Consider the following 16,413-nt stretch of genomic DNA (forward strand, 5'->3'; position numbering starts at 1 on the left):
TAAGGCACTGGGTGCCACTTTTATGGAAAAATGGGAAAAATGTACAGAAACTTTTAATTTAAAGTAAAAAGTGATGGGTCTGAAAAACTGACATTGGTGTTCGCAGATGAGAGAAATAATTCAGCCTCACAGGGCATTGGGTCACAGAAATGGTGGCATTGAGAGCCACAGTGCTAAGCATGTTGCTTCACACATTGCAAGTATTTTCTCGCTAAATTCTATACACATGGGCACACATATACCTTGACACTGGCATTCACCTCTTCTCCTATTTTACAGTAAATGAGTGAGTGAAACTCAAGAATTTGTCCCAAGCACAGAGCTATTGTTTGGGGAACCTGAAGTTTGACCCAAATGCTCAAGTGTTTTCCTTGGCCCTTAAACAGGGATCTGTCTACTTTAAACAAGGTTCCTGGGGGGAAAGTAATTGGCAGCACCAGGGATCTCATGTGCAAAGGCATGGCAGCATGAAAGAATGGGACAGAAGCTCTCTCTATATGGCTAAACCATCAGTTCTGTGATTGGGGGCCCAAAGTAAATATTTTCTGCTTGCCTGTCACATCAGATCTGTTCCACGCCCTGTTGGCAGAGGCTGACTTTGCCTTCTGACCCTCAGCAGACTCTACCTTTTTCTTTTGGAAATGTTGAAAGAGAATTCAAAGCCTGGCTCAGGACACTGCACACTTTAGCACCTTAGATTATGGTTGACAAGTGCCCTTGTGAACTGTCACCCTCCTGGATCAAAAACAAACAACAGCTGGATGCTCTTCCTTCGAGGCTTCTTAGAGTGTGAAATCCTCGCCACACTTTAAGGATAATGGTACTTGGGATTTAGTTGATCAAGTCCAAACAGTTCTGAGATGCACATACAACAGTGTTCTCCAGCAAGCCAGTGTCACTGCCCTGTGTGTGCGTGCGTGCGTTGTAAAGTGCCTTCCCTTAGCTCATTGTGCTTGGCTTACATGTGAGTTCACTCTGCTGCTGAATCATTTGGTATCAAAGCCCAGCTTCAATCAACAATGGGACTCATTGGGCCTTTGCCAGAATCATAAATCATCTAGAAACTTCACAGAAACATATTAAGGGAGGTTATTCACGATAACTACCATCCTTTGAAAAATACACATTGAGAAACACACATTGTTATCCTAAAGATTATCTGGTCATCCTAAGTCTATCAGTTGTGCAGTGTACTTTTATTTATGCTTGGGAAATTTTAGTCAGTGTCCCATGATCACATGGCTGTGAGCTGCTTTTCCTGGATGCTTCACTCAAGGTAATGGCTCCAAGGCACTTCTGGAAAAGTCTGTCCCTGCCCTCGTGGAAATCATGTCTTTCTGGGATGATCCACTGTATGGGCAGTGAGCAGAGACCTGCTGTAAGGTTGGGTTTGTTCAACCATGAAGCAGAGCTTTGATTAGTATAATTATGTGAACAAGTATGTACCTGCATACACATACATATGTGAACAAGTATGTACCTGCCCATACACACATGCATTTATACACATACGTTCACACACACATATGTGTTTATACACAGCATATGATATAAACAAGCACACATATGTATTTCTATTCCTGTGTGCATACTAGTGCACAAACACATATATATACTTGCATATACATCCACATATATTTTTGCATATACACATGCTTATATGTACATATAATTACGTATTTTCCAACATGTACCATGAAAGAGTGACTCATAGAATTACCAAATATTATAGGACCACAGCACAACATAATATGGAAAGAAATTTTTGATACCATTTGGGTTGCTACACTTAGCTGCACTAAGGCCATTCATCTCCAGCCCGTATTGAAAATCCTGCATTCTCTGTCTCTTCCCTTCCAAGCCCATTTTTAAACAGATGCTTTGTGTTTTTAAGGGGAGCTCTGTGGTTTGACTGCAAACTCTGATCTTTTTAAGATGCTCATGTCCATCTAGGCTGCTGGAAATAGATCTCAATCTTCCTTGCATTTCAAAGTTGTGCATTTCTTCAACCCCTCCTGAGAGAGGGAGAAGCTTGGTACCTAGCAGAACATCCTGATTCTGGGGCAACCCTGAACCCCGGCCTCATTTTCCTGGTTTGATGGACTGCTGTTGTCTCCAACCTCCTTAATTGGTGTGAGAACTCTCCTGGGTCCCTGTGTCTCGGACCTTGTGCCCAGACTAACCTGGCCCTGCAGGGTTGGCGTGTCTGCATGGGGAAATGCACTAATATGGATGTTTCTCTTTGTGTGTGCACCCTGCAGTGTTGTTTACCAGGATGGATTTTATGGTGCAGACATTTATGTAAGTATTCATTAACGTGCATGCTGTCTTGTTACAGCCCAGAGTCATTCATTTTACAAGTTTGCTGTGAACTTCTCCACCCAAGGTGGTCAGATTTCCTCTCCTGGGTATGTAAGAGACAATCCAGTGGATGTGGAAGGACTTCTCCTCCCAAGATCATGGGAGGCTCACTTCTGCTGTTTGAGTGGAATTAACTTCTTGAGATCAATTTCAAAATAAATGTAACCACACCAGGGATAAATATAACCAGCCTCCCTCCAAAAGAAGGTAGCAATAAAGGCCTCACTCCCAATGAACTTGCCTCTAAAGTTTTCGATATGATCTGTGAACTTGCAATATAATATTTAGAGCAGCTGTAGTTACCAGCTGCAGAGGGTTAAAAGATATTTTCATGGCTGATATTTTTGACGCTTTCCTTATAATTATTTATTTATCACAATGGCTCTAGGAAGAGTCTCTTTCTCCCTGAATATGGGTAATTTTAGAAAGAAATGTTTCCTAGTTCTCCCAATGAAATGTATGTAGATGGAGCACTAAGGCCTTATTTTTTAACCTTTTATTCTTCCCATTTCCCCCAAAAGAGTTACCTGACTTACAGTTGCTTACTAAATGGTTCCACTTTATTAAACATTTTCTCTTTAGAAAAAAATACAGAATATTTCTTATCATTAGGACTTGCCTACATTGATCCGGATGCATCTACTTTCCCACAGTATAATACAGGCATTAATGCTATGAAAATTTGAGATAAACACAATTTGAAATAAATGGACAGCATTGGAGGGTATTTTGTAAGTCACATAATTGTTTATTACTAATGACCTCAAATAAGTCAGTGAAATCGTAATTGTTGTTTTATACAGTAGATAACAAAGAAAAATAAAACCACATTTCTGATCAAATTGATGCCATTTACTAGAAAATGAGAGTGACACCAGTTATTTAATTTATTCCTTTTGAATTTAAACCACCACAATTTTGAGACATAGCATTAATCTCCATCAATGATGGATATAGTAGAGTCCTATTATTATTGCATGCAGTATATTTACTGTCATCTGTGAAGTATTTTTTTTATACAAGAAAGTGAGTGAATTTCATGTTCTTTACCCAAGGAGCAACCAATTTCTGTTTTTGTCTAACTTAAGATTCTCCCCCTCACATCATCTTTCTCCAGTCTTCAGTTCAGGCCATTCTACATGGGGAGGCAGCTGGGCACCTCTCCTTTTCCTTGGGTGCCTGGTGGTCCCAAACTTCAGTCTATGACTGCAGCCTCCACATAGCTTGGATTATGCAAATACAGAAGCTAGCATGATAGTTGAGATAATCAAGTTTAGAGCTTTATTATTATTATATTTTGAACTTGAAAAATGAGAGAATGTAGACAAGAAATGAGAAAACAAAGGGTCTGATGGAAAGAAAAGTTACTTTCACTAACACCTGCCAAAGGGAGAGGAGGTGGGAAGTGGATTTTCCTGAGTGTAGGTAAAAAATAGAAATAAAGACCTTATAATTTAGCTGTCAATTATGGAGTAGCCACCTTATTGTGCCTCCGTTTCTTTATGGTAAAATAATGATTGATTAGTTTGCACTTTCCTATTAATATTTCATATTATTATCTTTTCCTTGCCTCATAGATTCTGATATAACAGGAAGTAGAAGCTGACTGGAGGCAGGAGCTGTGGGGAGTAGACACACACACACACACACACACACACACAATATGGCACTGTCAGAGTACTTGACGCAGAGTGTGGGTATTGAATTGACTGGGGCATGAGGCTCCATCTGAACACCCACAGAGAAAGATGGGCAAGAACAAGATGGACTTGGAAGAGAGGGTTGTGCTAGCCTCCACAGGAAGATAGAGAAGTTCAGCTCAAAGAGGGAAGCCACCAAAATGTCCCTTTGTCCTTTGAGCACCTTTAGGAGTTTTGCTTCCCACAAATTCATCAGATTTGAGCAAAGCCCACTGGGCTGAGTGGTGCAGTGCCCCCGAAGATCTGGGTAAAGCCTATCCAAAAGGACATTTCATCCAACTTGGCCTAATGCCAGGGGGCTTGAAGAATTTCCTCTCCTACTTTTCAAGCCAACTGTATCAGCTAAAACAATTTTATATCATTTTCCCCTGTTCAAATTATAAAGACATTAAGAGTTTTTCAGAAAGCAGTTCTAAATATGAAGCCAGGAGACAGAAAAATGTGTGGGGATTGTAGAGTTTTGCTTGCCTAGCACATTTTGTCCTATTTCCAAGGAGCTCACTGGAATCGTCCAGAAGCTTCCCCAGCATTTTGCTCTGTGTGAGATGATGGCTTTGGCTTCTTGTGGCCAGGATGCGGGTGTGCAGACCATCATGAGCTGGGCCACTAAACCACCCACTCACCAGCAGAAGAGAGCTCAGGGATAACTTTGTATTCGTTTAACAGGAAGAAAGTATAGGAATATTTCCACCATTCTAGAATTTACGGAGCAAGATGCATCCTAGCTAGAAGTATGTTATAATCTTGAATGTATATATTTAAGCCACTTTCCTGACTGCCTCCCTTGAAAAAATAGAATGTTTTGTGAGTAGAAATGTCCCCAGTGCGCCATTTTTTAAAGCGATGTTAGTTAAAGAAATGCCTTAAAAATCATATTAGGATCCATTTTGCCTAATGAAAGTGCCTGGCTTACTCCTTCAATCTCATTAAAAACAGTGCACAATAAATAGGTTTAGGACAATTATGAGATGTCCTGGGGTGTGTTTTAGAGCACTCATTCACCTCTTACAGATTTAAGCCTCTTGTTTTTAATGGTTTTGAAAAGGGTGGTGATATTGTGGCTCTGGCTCCTTCTGAACAAGGCAGGAGAAACAACTGCCAAATTCTTGCTGCTTAGATCTTTCTCCACCCTGGCAGTCTATCAGGGCAAGACAACAACAACACAGCAGCAGGACTGTGCAAGGGCTGCTCCTGTCCACATTCCCTGCTCCCTCCCTCCCTTCGCCTTTGTTCTCCAAGGTCTTTCCACCCTCCGTTTGCGATTGGACACCGGGCATCTCCTAGTTCAGAGGAGCATGTCGGATTGAAAGGTCTGCATGGTTCCTGTAAAGGACAAGCTGCAGGCTCCTACTGAGATTGATCTCTTTCTTCAAACTTTGCGGAGAAGAGAGGATCGAGGGGAGAGGGAGAGATGATCACAGATGCCCTGAAATTGCCAGAGGGTGTAGTTTTAAGAGGTGCTGTGAGCTGGAAGCTAAGGTGAAAACCAGGGTAAAGAAGAAAGCATCCCCCCCATTCAGGAGCTGAGCCCTGCTGGAAAACCAGCCCTGCTGGTCACAATGGAGATGCACAGGGACAGTGCAAGTGGCTGCGAGTCAGAGAGGATGCAGGGAAGAGCAGAAGGCAGGTCCTCTGCTAAGTCCCTTCTTCCTGAGGACACAACACCCACATGACACTTTGGTTTAAAAAGATCGAAATTTAATTTTTATAACTAACTTATCAAACCATCAAGTGTACATTTAAAGAAACTCATTTTAGTTAAAAAGTGTTTCAAGTTAAAGGGTATAGTCAAAAAACTAATGGTAGGGGTGATGTAAATTGAAAGTTGTAATCCAGGAACTAAAGTTTCCTCAGCTTGCAAAGCCATCTGGTCAATTTACAGGTAAAGCTGTATATCTCACGAAGCCAAAAATGGGGGTATATGAGTATTATTTAACAGCTTAATCAAGATACATGTTGGTTGCCCTTCTCAGGAGAGATCAAAGAAGATACTTGATCAAAAGATAACTCTGGAAAATGGAAAGATGGACAGAAGGAAATTATAATAGAGCTATAAACATTTTGACTGAATTATCTGTAGGAACTGGGATAGGATGGTCCTGAGCTGGGCAGTAGGATGTAGGAAGGAGGAGAGAAAGAGAGGGACACTATAATGTGAATTGTGTTCCCTTTTATTAGGAATACCCCAAACTTCCAAAGAATAGATCCAGCCATTAGGGCAGCTGAGCAAATATGGAGCAAGAAGATTCCAGTGCATTTTTACACCATTCCTGAATTCTGTTATAACAGGTTTCCAGTTGACACCATGGCTAGACACAATTATTTCTGTATCCTTGTCATTCTGCTATGCATGCATTTTAAAACAAAAAACAGTCCTCATTTCACTGATATTTGAGCTCAAGAATGAATAGCACAGCAGCCTTGGGAATGGATGAAACTGGAAAGTGGGAATGCTCCACATACAAACCCTAAGTCTTTATTTCCAAGACCCTTCTCCCAGTGAAGTATTTGTTATGTGAAACACAAGATGTGCAGCTTTTAGTCTGTATTACTTTATCTTCTCCTCTCCGCTGCCCAATAAGAGGGGAATCTTATTACTTCCATTTTCTCAGAAGAGGGCACCTTATTTTTCCCAAAAAGATAAATTAATTTGTCCAGAAATCCCCCCCGACCCTGAAGCTTGATGCCCACATGATCTGCCCATGGACTTCAATTACTCAGGCATTGAACCACAGATTAAAGTTGTTGCAAAAGTGGAGAAATACAATGGAAGAAAAAGGAAAGAAGAATGAGAAAAGAATACAAAAAGTATAGGGAGTTGGCAGGCCATTGGATAATAATACTATCTATACTTGAATCATTCAAATAAGCAATAAGAAAGGAGTAAGGACACCCAAGAACATAGGCATAGCTCCATGAGCTCAAATTTTAATTTAAAGAGGAAAATTAGCTAGACAGTAAAATTAGCTGGAAAATAGATTATTTAAGAAACACACACACACACATCTATAGGTAAGATCCTTAAATTCTTTAAACTATACAATCCCCTCAATGTCTCCACTGGGACTAGAAAATTCTTTGCAAATTCAAACCACTTACATGAAAAAATTACCAATGAATAACTTTTGAGTTGTTTCCCAGTCCGTATCAGGGTTCCACTGAGCTTTGTCAGTGTCAGATTTGAATGAAGTGATGACATGTTAAGGACACATGTATTAACAGTAACTCCTTTATAGAAACATACTGATTTGTAGGTTTCCTAGTACATTTTAAAAATAGCTTTAGTAGCTTCACTGAGATTCAAAATTTTGTGAAATGCAATTTTACTGTGTTGTGATTTGAAATTAACAGGTAAAGGTGTTGAAACATTCTGTTTGCTGCTGTACAGATAAGTCTGCTGTCTAAATAATTATGCATCCAAATTAAGTCCTAAGGTATGCCAGGAAATTCCAATCAGGAGATGAAAAGATAAATTCTCAGTAGTTAGTTAACTTGAACTGTTGGAGTGTGCTTTGAAAGGTGAGAAGCCAGGAAATTATCCTTTTTTCCTTCTTTAACATAAACACAGGTTATATTCCAATACAAACAGTGCAGCCTGGTCCCTATGTTCACCTTCTTTGGTAATCTTAATTATAGAGATTTGCAATTACCAATTTTTGGCAAGACCTGTTTCCCTTTGGATTTGGTGGGTCACTCTCAGTGTGGAAAAAATGAAAAGCAAACTTGTAAATGAATTGCTCTGGAATTTCTGTCTGACTTAAGCATTTTCTTTTATTTATTTCATTTTTTGCATTGAAAACATTACATTTCTGTTTCCTTATAGAGTAGTGTATCAAGAGCCTGTGTATGGCAATAAATTGCTGCAGGTATGAAATCTTGACTGGTAGAAAAACTCATCACTATGATCGTGGGTTTGCTGTGAAATTCTTACTAACAAGTTGATTCTGGGAAGGGGAACTCTAACATAAAAGGAGGAAAGACTTGACTGAATTTTCCAGTTTTAATGTGAATTCTTCTATTGAAGATGGTCATCTTCTTGTCTCGATATGTCCATGAGTGGGATGGGAACAGTTACTTTCAAGTATCAAGGATGTTTCCATGACAGACCTTGGTGAGCCACAGCCATGAGCTTGACAAGATCGTGAGTGTATCAAATTAGAGGTAGAGATTGGCTGTTAATTTCTTGGCTTTAAATATATCTGGACTCAAGCAGTATAAATTCAGCAAAAAGAGTTAAAGGGTTTCATTGAACCAACTTTCTGGGAAATATTTTAATAGGTTCTCTGAGTCCACTGGAATGAAAAAATAAAAAACCTGTTCTGATACTTTGAGAGTTAAGGGCCTACATAGCTAATATCTAACATGATCCTCCCTGGTTTCCTTGTAGTTGGCCAGAGATTTATTTCACACCTGTTTCTCACTGATGAAGCAATTCCTAATTAATGAATTTGTAGAAAGAAAAACATCAACACATCTATTGCTGGATGGAAGTACCCAAATTTCAGCTATCACTAACATTAAAAGTGTTAGATAAAATGAGAGATGAATATCAAATTGAAGATGATTAGTGAGAGTTTTGTGACATGAGTTTCCCATTCACATGCAATTCTTGTTTTTATTCAAAAATCAGTTCAATTAACACGGTATTTTTTAAAACTATGAGAACTGATCTGATTTTATTTTTTAAAATCCATGAATATGAGAAAAGGACACTTGGACTAGGAAAAGAAAACGTAGTTAAAATTCCTGAGATCAACTTTTATGGTTACATTTCAAGAAAACTGCACTTCTATTGTCCCACATTTCAAAAGTAGCTGAAAGTATAATGCTGATAAACTAGGAAGTCATAATTTACATTTAAGTTTTTTATTCTGCAAACGTTCCTATAAATGTTAGTATAGTAAAGAAAGCTTGAGTTATCTTTATACTAAGACACCTGCTTTGAACAAAGTGAGACCAGACTCGTGGCTGTTCTCCTCCATGAAGAAACCCACTGCTCTCTCCTCTGCATCCATGCTGAAGGGAAGTCCACACTACCCCATTCATGTCACAGTCCTACACCTGAGCATGTTCCCAGCAGTGCCCGAGTGCTTTTCCTCTCTTCCTAATTTATTATTTGGCTTTTAGAACCTCCTTTTTTCCAAAAGTCTGTTCTAATTGGAACCTTAGATCGTCATCATGAAAGCACTTTGATATGCCTTAGAGATCCACAGTCTAAATCAGTGTTATTTTAAGAAGTTCCACAAACTGATTTCATTTGGTTTAACCCAGCATTTCTCAAACCTGTTTGTCCATGAAAACTTTCCTTTTCCTTCCACCATTAATATCCTACCAAACACAATATTGACCATGCTTTATTAGAGCATCATTTGAAGTCCTCAAGGAGTAACTACCCCAAGAGACCTCCAGAGGTTTCACTAATGAAGGAAACATTTTAGTCTATGTAAGCATGTTTCTTTAATGCCCATATTTGGTGATGGCAGCAGAATCCATAGTGGCCATGTAAAATTTATTTTTATATAAAGTCATATTATACTTTTCTGCCCAACTTGAGAAAACATGAGTATGTTTTATGAGAAAAGTATAAAAGTATGTCATTTGTTTTTCCCTTTTCCCTTTTGTTTGGTGATGGGAAAAATCTACTTCTCAATGACATGTTTGTCATAAGGTCTGGAAGGGCCAGGCTGAGTGTCAACAGGACCTGGTTGACCTCAAATAGAAGAGAGCTCCTTTTTCAGACATTACTACAGAACCACACAGAGGCTGTAGCTCTTCTCAGCAAGTTGCAAAATAGAGAACAATAAAATTGATGGGAGTCACTGGTTCCACAGCAAATTAAAGCAGATTGTATTTTTGATCATTTTACAGTGTGTGCATACAAACACTGAGTTAATACACAGCCCTGTTCTTCCCCTGTATGGATTTCATGTAAAGGAAAAGTAGCAAGGAAGACAGACAGTGTAATATAGAGAGGTGAAGTTATGAAGCCACTTTATCCTCTTGTTGCCTCAATTACTATGTTTTAGGAATGACTTAGACATGTACTGTCCAATGCTGTAGCCACCAATGCCATGTGGCTATTTATGCTTAGATTCAAATTAACTAAAATGAAGTAAGTTAAAATTTCAGTTCACTATGCTACCCACATTTCAAGCATCCAGTACGTACTTATGACTGTTGGCTAAGATGGATGGCCTAGATACAGGACATTTGCCACATCAATACGTGGTCTGCTGGACATCTATCAGACCACTAATCAAGGTCAAAAAATCTCACTTTCTCTAAAGACTTTAATAAACTATTTTATTGAATCTTTAGTCAAGAATACTTATAAACAAACTCCTAGGTAATACCGACAAATATCAGGATATCGGCCACTTGTGCTTGTCTTATAAACAGACACACACTTATTTTCCCTAAGTGCACAAGACATATGTAAATCTACCAAATAGAGGTCATTCCCAAATCCTCATAGATGACCACATCTGCTGTGCTGAAAGAGCCCAGGTGTACACACCTGCATTTGATGCTCCTACTGTAAATATCAACCTCATATTCACTGGGGTTCCTTTTAGTTATTTTCTGCTTGCCCTATAGCAGTTCTCCTCATTCACCAGGCTTGCCATCTACTTTCATTGACTGAAACTACTGCTGAAATTGGAGATATGCAAAGTTCAAATGGGACATTGCCAGAAAGCTTTGCAAGGACCAAATTCATGGTCACCCCATCAGAATTTACCCGGCACCTTGTGTGACTACCTAGGCAAATACCTTTCAGTTGTTCTGGGAGAGAAAGGAAAAATACATCTGTACATTTTCTCCACTCAAAGTTTTCAACCAGTTACAGCTAACGACTCCTAAGGATCAGCGAGTCGATTCCAGCCCCTCCCTCTGTTGTGAAGTTTCATATCCATACTGGCAGCCCTACATCTTTCTGTGGGCATGATGAAAGCCAGAGGATGGCAAGCAGATTAAAGGAACAGCTCCAGAAACTTGGTCACCTCATTTCTCCTCATCCTATCATTCTGTGACTTGAGCTCAGTGCTGGTATGACAACTCCTTTGGTTTGATGACCCCCCAGCACATAAAAAGAGTCTTTCCATTCCTAATTAGAGAACATGGTGCTTGGAACACTGAATGGTGTCTGATAAAGGCCTTTAAAAAAAAAAATTCACATTGTTTTTTAAGGGAGACTAAAAACATATATACTGGCTCCAAATTACTGGTGATTATCTGTCAGGATTTCTTGGATGTGTCCTTATCAGGGATGATCTAAAGCACAAACTTCTTTAAGGATAAGCCAGTTATTTTGAATTGCTATTCACACTCACTCTGAAAGTTAGCTGTAACTAGAAGGAGACAGGAAGAAATTATTAAACTCATTTTATCTATATTTGAAGGATGTTTTTTACAGTGTTCCTGCTTCATCTACTTGCTCTTCCATTTAGTCTCTTTCTCTATGTAAAGCCAAATGTAATGGCGCCAGTCCTCCTTCACTCATGATTTTGCTGTGAGATGTCCTCAGACACAGCCTTCTGTCCTGAGCTGCCCCTTTATGGTGAGGAGAAGAATCCTTCCCTCAGAGGGTTATGGGACTGTGTATTCTAATTAGAACCTGAATAGTCCCTGTATTATCAGTGGAAACTGGATCCTGTTTGTTAATTGTGCTGAGATCATTCCACAGTGGTTGACATATCGCCGTGGTCTGTCAAGCAAGGAGCTCTGTTATTTTCACAGTTTGATAATCAATGCTCCACTGAACACAGTTCCTTTTGAATATGAACATTTGCTGGTCCTTCTTGCTTAATTGAACAATTGCAATTATGGGTACATACAACTAAATGTTAATTATTTTTCTTTTTAGATTTTTTTCTCTCTTAATGATTTTATTTACAAATTAGAAGCCTTTATCATATTTTCTGTACCAAACAAATTCCACATCTGAACCAGTGTGACACAAAGCAGTGTGGCATTTTCAGCTGAAAAGATGAAATGCTTAAGAAATGTTCACTGTGTTTATAATAATTATATAACATTTAGACAGCTAATACAGTCTTCTTCAATGGCATTAGTCATTAAGTGACTGCAAATGCAAGTGATTACCAAGAAACTTTCAAGGGGCTGATTTTTCTAATAAATACAGATGACATAATAGTACATTATTTTTATAAGGACATGATTAAAGACTATTTGAATAAATTTTAGGTTACTACCTTGTAAATACAGGTAAAGCATAATGAATTTTAAAATCTGGAAAGTTCAGCAAAGTATAAAGAGTATTTAAATAATCCCCTATAATCCTCCTCACTTCAAGACAGTTACCATTAACACTTAGGTATGTTTTCTTCTAAGGGCACCTGGGTTCTTACTCTGAGATGTGCTTAGGATCGCTAACCGTTAACATGCAGCGGGGTTGAAATTCCACTCTTTCTCTCTGCAGTATGTTTCCTACTTCTCCTTTTTGTACTAAGCTCTTATTAACCTCAACGTCGGCTTGGTAGATTTGGGTAACTGCTATTTTGCTGTGATCTCACTGCGTGGTGTCCCTGCCTTGGGCTTCTCTGCATTCCTAAGTCCAGTTTCTCCTTGTGTTTTAGGGTGGTTACGCTGCATACCGCTACGCCCAGCCTACCCCTGCCACTGCTGCCGCCTACAGTGACAGGTAAGGGTCCTCCTACTCATGCTTGAGAACTATTTGAAAATTAATGTAGTTGGTGGGACAGGAGATTCCTATCTTGCTGAATATGCATGACAAGTGGGGAGGAAGCATCCAAACATTAGCTCCTATGGTGAAGGCATAAATAAGGCCACAAGGACAGGAGGAACGAGTAGGCCTAGGTCTTTCCAAACTCTTCACCCTCTCTGCTAATACACAAAGAAAAAGCTGTGTTTTATCCTTCTATAGTTGCTTTTCAGATTCCTATTCCTGTGACCGTATATATTGCTTACACACACACACACACACACACACACACACACACACATACTCATGTACAACCTTCTCACGGTCATCTATGTAAGACCATGGTTTCATCTAACTCATTGAAGGAAAAATAGAATGATCCTGCAGGTTTATCTCCATTTCAAGCACCTTCTTTCCCTTTTTACACCCATGAAAGCATTTTAAAATTCAAAATAAAGGAATGAAAAGTGTATTTGAATTTCATAAGAAAATTTATTGCTTTTTTGGCAATGCCCAGTGTCCAACCCTACAGACATAAATTACCTTTTATTTGCAATGCACACCTCACATCAAAACTGGCAGCGGAAGGAAGAGAAGTGTGTTGGAGAAAATGCAAAAGTCAGAATGGTTGTGTGGGAGTGGCTTAATTCCCCAGGCTTTACAGATGACTTAGTTCCTGAAACAGCAAGCCATAGCTATTTTTGTGTAGGTGCCTTGAAAAAATAACGTGTGTGTTTCCATATTGAATGCAACTCCTTGGCTCTGTTTTCTGAGGACATAAATGTGAATGTTCAGATGCTCTGCATGCACAAATGTCAGAGGGTGCTTATTTTGATAATGACTCTTTTAATTTGAAAATATGTTTCATGAATAAAATAATGATAACAATTTGCATGTGTGGCTGAGGCATGCTGGGTCAGACAGGTAAGCAGGCAATGGACTTGACTCTTGGGTGGGAAGCGATGGCAGCCACTGTTCTCCCACCTGGCCTGTGCTGATTGATTTCTCTCTCTCTCTGTTTGCCATGATGTGCTTTTCCAGCAGTTCCATTCCATTTCTCACAAAATGAGTTGTTACCCCCTGTAGCTATAGAATTTTTCTAGAATCTAATAAAGTCAAATAAATCCCTGAATTTTAGTACTGCACTTGGAAAACTGCATAAATATACTTATAACGAATGACTCTTTGACAAAGTAGAGTTGAGATCTGCTGTCTGGTTAGATGCAGATATAATTTTCTGATCAATAACCATACCAAGTTCTCAAGATTGTAGGGAGCCTTCCAAGAAATGCAAAGCATTGCTAAGACATAGTTGTAAGCATACAGCTTACCTACTCACCCAATAATCAGTTGCCAAAGTGCAAAATGTTTCCTGTAAATTGTTATATACTTTGACACTGGATTAGGAAAATAGAGATCATAAAGCTAAAAAAATGGCGGCAATCTTGAAACACTCAAGATCGTTCTACAAATGAAAAGCCTTAACGCTATTAAATTCCACACACTGAAGAGTGGCACATTATCAATTGTAATGTTGTTTAGCTACAACCCTTAATTATTTTTATGAAAATATCTCTAGATGCTAAATTCTCAAACACCCACTTTGTATGTAATTATAATAATAGTAACTTTAGCCTACTGCATAATTATAAGAATCTTAAATGGATTTATTTCTTTGACTGTTTATCTTGCTTCTCAGTATAGGCGCATCTATCTCCAAGTAATAAAAAAGGTTAATTATAAAATTACAAAATCACCTTCTTCAATAAGATCAATCTACACCTTTTAAAAAATAAAGTGTTTAATACTAGTCTGAGATTGACTTGAGAAGCTAGCAAGCACCACATGTGTCTTCTAAAATTCAGTTAAAGTTTTCTTCATTTTGCAGTACTATGTATGCAAATATATGTGTAAAATGTGTGGGTTTTAGTATTATTAAGATTTCTCATTGGCAACATACCCTACTGAAAAAATGCCCTCATTCTTGGGCTTAGTAAATCTTTAATAACTCCGCAATTCCCAGTTTAGTGTAACAGTTTCAGGTAAAGAAACCAACTCACCGTATTCTGGTCCATGTAATTGGCCTCTTGTTGTTCATTAGAGATGTTTGCACAGTAGGTCTTCTTGGTTGCCATGGAAATTGATCACGAGCACTATTTAACTTTACTGTAAGCAAGATGCTTGTCACATACGGAATTATTCATTGAGGGAAATCAGTAATAGGGGAATTACCAGAAAACAATCTCTAAAATGATATCTCTGGTTTGATTTATCAAGGTTCTTTATGGCTCTCCTTTTATTCTTAGTAAGCAAACTCAGAGTGGGAAGGTGCTTTTATCAGTACCTACATTTTGGGGAAAATGTGAAATTATCACAACAGCTTTTGAATCCTTTTTTTTTTTTTTTTTGGTACCAGGGATCAAACTCGGGTCCTTCTGCTTGCAAGGCAGGTGGTGGAACCACTGAGCTAAATCCCCAGCCCTGAATCCATATTAAAGATGCCAAGTATCTAGAATTTATCTCAAGGCAACAGTATGATAAATTATTTTTACACCATCATAGTATAGCACCACTAATAATAGACTCTTAGTTCCTCTCCTCCAGAAGACAGATAGACAAACAGATAAACTTCTTAACAGGAAGAAACGCCTTCAAAATAGGAATGGAAGTCAGCGGGAATTGAGACTGTTTGGAAAATGCTCACAGGCTGTCAATTTGATCAAAAGAAAAACTGAAACAAACATTCCCTATAATCATGAGATTCACTCTTCCAACATCTTGAAAGTGAAAGAAGTTTGATGTCCCTAGCTGGTAGAATTTTACCTTGTAACAGCACAAATTAAGCCCTCATCATATTAAAGATTCAGGGACCTCTGGAAAATATTGAACTGCAGTAACCTCAGGACAGCCCAGAAAGCCTTTAATGGGCACCTTGCAACTCCCTACCCATCATCATCCTGGTTAAATGATCACATGCTGATTATCTTGGAGCACCCTGAGAGTCCTTGAATGTTGACCTCCAGAATGAAGACCATCTGGTATGAACAGAGATTTCCCCAAACGAAAAAGATGCAGCTGAACTAGGTAATTTTATAGTCTTATTGACCAATAAATGTTGATAGGTGAACATTTTTTCTTGGCATTTAGGAAACATATGATAAGCCTCTGATCTCACCAAATCTTTATTTTTAATCTCACTTTGATTTATGGAAAGCTGATTGTCTACACTCTTGATGAGATTGTTTTCTGAGCTTGAACCAATCAAAGCATGGCAGTGGAGCCTATGGTCATCTGGTCATTGCATGCCACTTGGTGCTGCTGATGTGTCTGTGACTCGTTCTGGATTCGACAGGTCCATCCCATTAGCTCTGTGAATGGCTTGCTTGAATTCAGCCAGGGAGGGGGCAGTCTTCTCTTTATGGATTGGCTATCGATTCTTTGTTTCTTATGACTTGGTCCTTGTTGCATCTTTCAGCAGCCAAACCGGGAGATGGGGTGGGGAAAAGTACCTGTTCTGTGAATTGTGCCACAAATACTTAGGAAAATGTGTATGATGTGTATGTAGCTTTGATGGAAATATCTCACTCAAAAGACAGACATCAGCCATGCTTGTCCTGCTTGCTAACACTCTAACATTTCCTAATGGTCAGTGCATGAAAATGTCCCTCC

At 38.9% G+C, this 16,413-nt stretch overlaps 1 protein-coding gene across 50 annotated transcripts in view; it reads left to right on the plus strand.

Moving 5' to 3' along the window:
* The window catches only part of Rbfox1 (RNA binding fox-1 homolog 1), a 1,452,839-nt gene that overhangs the window by 1,405,649 nt on the left and 30,777 nt on the right, over positions 1-16,413 (plus strand). For 30 of the 50 annotated variants that reach the window (XM_087202739.1, XM_087202727.1, XM_087202743.1 and 27 more), the window contains 2 exons: positions 2,262-2,301; positions 12,659-12,723. In XM_087202739.1, the coding sequence (XP_087058865.1) occupies positions 2,262-2,301; positions 12,659-12,723 (105 nt within the window). Of the gene's footprint in view, positions 1-2,261; positions 2,302-7,884; positions 7,928-12,658; positions 12,724-16,413 lie in introns of all 50 variants that reach the window. The other 20 variants (XM_087202724.1, XM_013065590.3, XM_013065587.3 and 17 more) reach the window with 1 other exon arrangement.

Source organism: Heterocephalus glaber, unplaced genomic scaffold (assembly GCF_053883595.1).
Source record: "Heterocephalus glaber isolate CG9 unplaced genomic scaffold, H.glaber_assembly_v1.0 deba00001781, whole genome shotgun sequence".
NCBI lineage: Eukaryota > Metazoa > Chordata > Mammalia > Rodentia > Bathyergidae > Heterocephalus > Heterocephalus glaber.